At 40.8% G+C, this 8,099-nt stretch overlaps 1 protein-coding gene across 1 annotated transcript in view; it reads right to left on the bottom strand.

Moving 5' to 3' along the window:
• Window positions 1-77: 77 nt before the first annotated feature.
• Window positions 78-8,099, bottom strand: part of SARC_03826 (hypothetical protein) — a gene marked incomplete at its 3' end in the record, with an annotated part of 10,437 nt that continues 2,415 nt past the window's right edge. The window contains exons 3-13 of the mRNA XM_014302359.1: window positions 6,715-6,884; window positions 5,785-5,877; window positions 4,715-4,924; window positions 4,120-4,243; window positions 3,489-3,598; window positions 3,199-3,270; window positions 2,431-2,569; window positions 1,910-1,986; window positions 874-928; window positions 621-694; window positions 78-224 (exon numbers count right to left, since the gene is read on the bottom strand). Coding sequence (XP_014157834.1) covers window positions 78-224; window positions 621-694; window positions 874-928; window positions 1,910-1,986; window positions 2,431-2,569; window positions 3,199-3,270; window positions 3,489-3,598; window positions 4,120-4,243; window positions 4,715-4,924; window positions 5,785-5,877; window positions 6,715-6,884 — 1,271 coding nt within the window. The remainder of the gene's footprint in view (window positions 225-620; window positions 695-873; window positions 929-1,909; window positions 1,987-2,430; window positions 2,570-3,198; window positions 3,271-3,488; window positions 3,599-4,119; window positions 4,244-4,714; window positions 4,925-5,784; window positions 5,878-6,714; window positions 6,885-8,099) is intronic.

The following is an 8,099-nucleotide window of genomic DNA, read 5'->3' as shown; positions in this document are numbered from 1 at the left end:
GGTTTATTCGCTACAAACTTGTATATTTGCAGGTGGGTTACTTGAAAGTGCCCTGTTTGGAAAGCGGCATTAAAGTACTAATTAAGAACAGACGATTCTAGATCCTTAAGCGTCTTCATATACTCTTCGCACAATACATCAGCATGTGGGCCAAGTGAGGTGTCCAATATGCAACCAAGTGTCAGTTTGCCTCCCATGGTCATGATGGAGAACCCCATGGCCATCTGCAAGTGGAACAGAAGTATGCATAGTATGCAGAAAGTTACAGACCAGACAAGAATGAAATACATTTTCTTCTGAAATATTAAAAAAATAATTTCATTTAAACATTGTTGTACACAATATGTTCAATATTCCTGTCACGGAGAAGGATAGTGTGGAGTGCTAGATATATAGAAAAGACCTCGGACAAATTGCTCCACGTCTAGTTATGCGATACTGCCGAACAGTAGAAGGTATATAGTGTTACTTTTTGGTGTACGACCATGACAAACTTCTAACACGTGCAACCGATAGACTACGGCTATACTAGACGTCAATCAAAGTTCAACTACAACGAGTGTATTATACTTGCATATTTGTATCGTACTCATGAATGCATTGAGTTCCTGTGTACTTACATTTGCTCTCTGGGGGACCCAAAACACCATGTTGCTGACCTTCTTCGTGCCAATATACATCTGGCTACCTGGCCCTGGAACTATTATATGCAAATGGTAGTGAAAGCTGCTGATCAAAGTAGTCACAGGGGAAAACAGACCAATTATGCAAGCACGTGAGAATGAATAGAACTTCGAACAAGAACAGATTTGCATATAAATTACACAAAAATAGACATACGAATATATCCATTTTTAAGTACATTAGACGTACCATTACTGACCACCGCAGTGTGCTTGTTGGCTACGAAGTCAAGGATAAAAGATGTCTGTGTGGAGTCGAACAACAAACGGGAAGTTTAACACCTTTACGCATACGTTAAAAAGGTGAGCTGCATGAAAAGGAATCCATATGATATAAAGGAGAATTGCGTAAAAAGGAAAGCTGAGTAACTTTTTGTGAAGTATCCGTTAGTTCTACCTCATCACCTCTCCACAAGCCCGGCTTAAATAATTTGTGCTGGAGGCTAAAACATATATATTGGGGCATATATCTATAGGCCTTTAGTAAACGGAGTTTTCACGCGAGGATATGGAGAGATGTTAGGTGCGGACTACAACTGAAGATAGGGACACTCAATGACACCTTAGATGCACACTCACCCAAACATACATAATCAGTTATGTGCACAAAGGATGGTAGCCTAAGTAGACACTAAGTCACCAATCCAAATCACAGCGTCATTAGTTGCGTGTATGTCCGTTTAATGACAATATAACCTATTTCTAATCCCACATACACTGACTGTGCATGCATGACAGTTTCAGCTACGCGAAACGTCACAGGAGACGTTGAAGGACAAGGTCGTGCCGGACGAAGCTCACCGCCCCAGTCAAGTTGTCAGTTACTTATAGAACACATCACACACTCCAACGCACACAATTTGAGCACTTTTGTATGGATTTAGGTAAATACTAATGTACGCGCATGGAATGTGTATATATTTCCTCACACACATTCCAATGCATTCAGCTTAGGCACATTCTTATACATATATTTAGTAAAATATACGTATATGTATATGCAAGTATATATAACTTTACACACGCAGACATATTTGTATACTGCTGACTATACCAACTGTGACTGTGACGGCACACACACGTCGAGTGAAAGTAGAGAATTCAGCGTACACACAATGGCTCCACGTCACAGCTTAGTACCGAATCGAACGAAATATCAGAATGAATACTTTATACTCTCGGTAATTTTTCTTCTCATGATACCAAAAAACGAATATGTTATTTACCAAAAAACTGGGGAGGATAGCCGCCATGGTTGTTTGAGCATGATACATCACCAAAGGCGTGACGGACTTCTTAATACCTGAAATTGGGTAGTAAATTTTGGATCTTTCAGCACATGTATAGCACTCACCGTCCAGAATCCCCGCCATCTCTCGAAATAAGACTTCATGTAGTATCAAGAAAATATATTCATACTGTAAATCTTTGTATAAGGCTCACTCCACGTACTTATGATCTGATTATTGCACTCGCTCACCATCTAACAGCACCTTTATCTCCAGGACCAGCGGACCATACACATATTGATAATCTACTTGTAGCACCCTCTTCATCTCTTGGCACATACACATGCGGATAGTCCATGTATAGCACCCACCCAGCATACTGGCTAAGCTATTTATGACACCTAATCACTCACCGTCTCGAACGATCTTCATTTCTCGGCACATACACATACTGGTAATCTATTTATAGCATCAACCCAGCATACTGGCAAAGCTATTTATAACGCCCAATCACTCACCATCCAGAATGACTTTCATCTCTTTGCAGGTCGCCACCGGGTCAGCAGATCGTGTGGGGATGGGAATAACGGGCATGGTCAGATCGTTTTCCATCTTAGGAACGCCTGTGCCTGTGCGCATGTTAACCGGCATGACCACCTGCGTGGATGTAACGTATACGGACAAAAAAATCCGTGCAAACAGGTCACGGGGTGTGGGAAAGCAAGACAAAGACATGTGTGTTATAGGGCTGTTTACAGAAAGAGAAAGGGCTGATAGGTGGCTATGTGCGGCGAGAGAAATGTGTGACACAGTGCTGTTCCATGACGAATTGAGTGCCGGGATGCGGCTTATAGTGATCGGAGTGAATGACGCAATGTTAGTCCCATTGCTATACCACTATTCACACTCTTCCAGTACTATGGTACAGCAAAAATAAAACAAATCATTACATAGAATTTCCTTATAAATATAAATATATAAATGTATATACATATATGTATATATGTATATACATATATATATATATATACATTTATATATATATATATGTATGTAAGGACGGATGGATGGATGGATGTATGTGTATATAAATAATAATATATATATATAAATAAATACAACTTCGTTATAGACAAAATAATACTCCCAGATGGTGCTCGCTTGTCCTACAAAATAAGGTGTATATCTCAAAATCTTGCTAGCTTTATCATCGAGATATGTATCCAAGGCTAGTTAGCTTTGACATTACATAGAACGTATATCTCTCAGAAGACAGGCCACCGTACCTTAACTTCCGTGGGACACGGACCTTTATTTAAGCGCGTCGTGGTTCGATTGATCGCAGCACCCAGTACACCCTGCACACAGAAGTAATGGATTGGTTAGGTCGTGGATCGCTATACACATATACACACACGCACACGCACGTATCTATATAAATATAGATATAGATATAAATAGATATAAAAAAATATAAATTATATACATATATATACATATTATATATATATATATAAATGTTTATATATATATATAGAGCACCATGACTAAATTCCGACCAATAAGTTTAACCTACCATGAGCACATCATTGACGGTCATCTTCAGCTTGGTCTTGATGAGCTTGACCTTCTCCAGCGGATAACTACCGCTACGACCCACCGTGCGCTTGCCCTCCACGCCGCGATCTGCGTACACGTGTGTAAAAGAAAAGGTATCAGAAGCGAGCCTTGTATCGTATAATTCGGCACACACAACGTATATGGAGGTTGATGTGTGCCACAAGTCATGTGTGTGTGGACAAGCAGATGAGGCGTGAGGTAAGGAGCGAATGATCGCAGGACTAGCGCATGGCAAGATAGTCCATGGGCCAACATGTGTATCACATATGCATGCAAAGGCGAAATAGACAGAGAATACGAGCGAATGAATTCGGGATCAGTTCATTATATATATAAATAAATATAAATAAATCTATACATATATATATATATATATATATATATAATATATAATACACACACACACACACACACACATATATATATATATATATATACATATACATACTGTATGGTTCAAAGTGCGGTAGAATGGCCGTGAGGTGAAGACAAGTTGTGTATCACCGTCAATAGATACAATTGCTCTTGGGGCTGAAAGAAGTGACGCAAGCAGTCGAGTCATGTGTGCACAGCCCCACACCACATACTGGGCTTAACGTGGAACATATTGGTGTCAGTCCGTTGTAACAGCAGCCCACCCATTATGGGCAGAAGCATGAGCAGGCCGTACGCATTCACCAGCCAGGGATTGGCCACCTTCTGCTTGTTGACCTGTCTTAGGCATTGTGTTGTGCGAGTGTGTGGGTGTCAGTTGTGATGTGGTGCGAGGTGACGATATGTGAGAGAGGACGCTTGTCCGATGGAACGTGCCGAAGGGTTTTAGGGTTTTGGGGGTTTAGTTTCGAATGTGATATGCAGGGAGATACGAACACACTAGGATCTCCATCGCTTGAGTGGGAGTCTGGCGACAGGTAGAGAACAGCAGATAGATTTGATCCCATGGACTTGGCCGCAGTAATCACTCACCCACGGGGTTCCGGTGGGCCTCTCCATTCTAAACACCCGATGTACGTGACTCTAATACTGTGTGTAGTGTGTGCGATGTGATATCTGTACCCACACACACCTCTGGAAAAGCATGCCGGCTCAGCGTGTGTGTGTAACTCACAGACTAACACGCACGCATTACCAGCATCCCACACCACAACCCGGTACCATACCACCCGGTTGATCACATTGTACCTTGGACGAACTCTCATCCGCCTTCAGCTTCATCTCCGAGGTCAGAGACGCCCCTCCCAGCAGCTTCTTGGCCTCCTTCTCGTTGTTGAGCAGATTGAACAGCATGGTGCCCAGGGCGATGCCGTCGGCTATGACGTGGTGGCAGCGGAATAGGACCACTGTCTCACCCTTGCCGTCGGCGTTAGTCTTGTAGTTCTCCACAATCTTCACCTGTAGCGTAGCGTGTGGCAAGTAGGAGTGCGACATTCAGTGGACAGTGTACGAAACAAAGGGGATGGGATGGGAAGGAATGGCTGGAGAGGTCTACTGTACGGGTAGAGGTAAGGGTCTTGCCGTATACATGTAGAGGTAGGGGTCTTGCCGTATACATGTATAGGTACAGGGTTGTTGTGTGCTTGGAGTAAGACTGCGATAGACAAGAAGTGCTTGATTATAGTATGATATAATACTACATGTATGGTTTTCAGTTTTCGGATGCAAACAATAGAGAAAGCATATACTTGGATGCGTTGATCTATGCTCGCAAGCGTCTCAGAATAACATGCTACAATAAAAATTCGCCTTAAGTTTCCTTAATTACATACGTACAGGTACTTCAAACCCAACGGTACAGTTTTACAAGACGACAAGTAGACAAGTGCGCAAGTGTATAAGTATACATACACCCAAGTACACAGCCGGGCAAAAAGGAAACATCGTATAGACATCATATTGTTCAAGGAGTCACGGATGACGAGTTCAATGCAAGGAACCAAATGCGATATTTTACCAAGTGGTATGCAAGTGGAGAGCAAGCCCAATAGCAGACACAAAAGCTGTATCTGTACACCACATTCAGTTCAATGTAGCTACCAGACGGTCACACACATACTCCTGGTACCTGGGTAGTGTACGCGGGTCTATATACGTGTATGATGACACCCGTCGTATGGTATGGTATGATATATATGTGTATATTTATATATATATATACACACACATATATACATATATACAAATAAAAGTATATGTATATATATATGCATACATAATATACACACAACATATAACATATACACTTTATCACACACCTGCCACATAGGTCTGTCGATGGGAAGGGCTTCTACAGCCTGCCTTGCCAGCCATAAATCCAACTCGTCATCGTTAGTAGGAACGGCATGTGTCTGTTGAGTGATAATATATATATTTTCATATTCATTCATATTCATTTATATGTTCATATTAATACATACATATATATACACACACACATATATTTACTTATATATGTACATATGTATATTTGTATATATATACTTAAGTGTATATATATATATATACATACATATATATATATATATATACATACCTACCTACATACCCACACACCCACACACACGTATATACAAGAAGCACCCATATACGTAGACACGTGTGTCCGATAGTCACAATGAAACATACACTCTCATACGCCTTCCTAACATGCCACATTTTTACTATGACTCTGACTCCGAGGATTGCTGTTGCTCGCGGTGCAAGTACAAGTGTGTGTTAAGAGAGGACAAAACACTTGGTCAACCTCTGGCATATGTGCAAGCGTGTGCGCTATGCGTAAACCGAGATAATGCACACGCGTTGAGTCATAAGCAAAGAGCTTTGCCGAGAATAGTACCTGTCAATGTCACAGATCACACCAATAAACCATATGCCTGTGAACATATAGAGTAATGATATACTCATTTCTTCCCAAACCATCGCCTAGTCCAGTATCACGTCCCCTACTATTCCGCAGTATACCTTACGAATGCACACACAGTCAAATGATACCATACAGCGCCAGTAATAGCAAACGTTCACAGAGTTGTACGCTCTAGTATGACACTATCAGAGGGTTATACGCCTTTGATACCCACATGTAAAGAAAGGTGCAGGCCCTGGTAGAAACAAGGCGTGCTGCAGTACTAAACCATTAGATAGCGGTCAGACACCTGCCAAGACGCCGCCGACTGCCCACTACCCACCTCTTTGCTGATGTGCCATTTATGGTCAAAGTCCTCGTCCGTAATCCACATGGGTATGCGCTGAAACATAATCAGCCGCTGCTTAAACTTGCGGTAGTGCTCTGCATTGACGGCTTTGAGAAACATCTCCTGCACATCCTCCAACGTCGCCTCCTCCGCAAAGATCACACCTGCAATGGGTGGGTGTAGGTACAATGACGCGGATACATAGATATGGTCAGGACTTCCCACAGATCAATATGAAAGGTTGTCTTGTTTTCTACGAACTACTTAGTATCTGGCGTGATTGTATAAATGCTATACACAGCACAGTTGCTTCCGTTGTACGATGCGAGGGTCGTTAAATGCCTCTACATCATGGTTGGCTGTCTGTGTGAAGTGATGTTCCTGAAGGTGCGCGTATATATGGTGTGAGCGATGGCATAAGCGACTCTGTTTACTACCCCATGTGATTGAATGTGTAGTACCCTGTGTGATTGAATGTATAGTACCCTGTGTGATTGAATGTATAGTACCCTGTGTGGTTGAATGTATAGTACCCTGTGTGATTGAATGTATAGTACCCTGTGTGATTGAATGTATAGTACCCTACATCTTGATTCTTTGGTACACGATTGGTTTCATTGAGTACTTGGTGTTTGGTACTACATAGTATATACACATATGGAAAAACTCACACATAACGCGTATGAATATGTGTTCATGGTGTTAATGCAGTAAAATTATGTGTGCATTGTGATATTGCAGTATAAATATGTAATGTTATTGCAGTATAATTATGTATTCATTGTGTTAATGCAGCATAAATATGTGTTCATAGTGTTAATACAGTATAGTTTGTGTTCATGGTGTCAGTGCAGTATAATTACGTGTTCATGGTTTTGATGCAGTATAATTATGTGTTCATGGTTTTGATGCAGTATGATTATGGGTTCATGGTGTTAATGTAGTATAAATATGTGTTCATAGTGTTAATGCAGTATAGTTATGTGTTCATGGTGTTAATGCAGTATACTGTAAATGCCCGAGCTCTTATATAATGTCAGTACTTATCTTGTGTGTGCTCAGTGAGTTGATTATACTCGTGAGCATGGATATGGCCAAGATTTTATAATGGTGTATGTTAGATCGCGCGCGATCGTATACGTGTTTTGAAGTGTGCGATTTGGGTCCGTGGTAAGTAATTGTTTGTGCCTTGGTTAAAATGTCGTTTACATATCAGTGATATGATATACATAGTGCTAAAATATATATACGTGTATGTGTATGTGTATATGTCTATGCAAATACAAATACATAATACACACACACCCATATATATATATATATATATATATAACTATATATATATATAATAATAACTATATATATATATATATATATAC

The sequence above is a fragment of the Sphaeroforma arctica genome (assembly GCF_001186125.1).
Source record: "Sphaeroforma arctica JP610 unplaced genomic scaffold supercont1.203, whole genome shotgun sequence".
Classification (NCBI taxonomy): domain Eukaryota; class Ichthyosporea; order Ichthyophonida; genus Sphaeroforma; species Sphaeroforma arctica.
The sequence above is the reverse complement of the archived record's forward strand: the minus strand, read 5'-3'. Positions and strand labels throughout refer to the sequence as shown.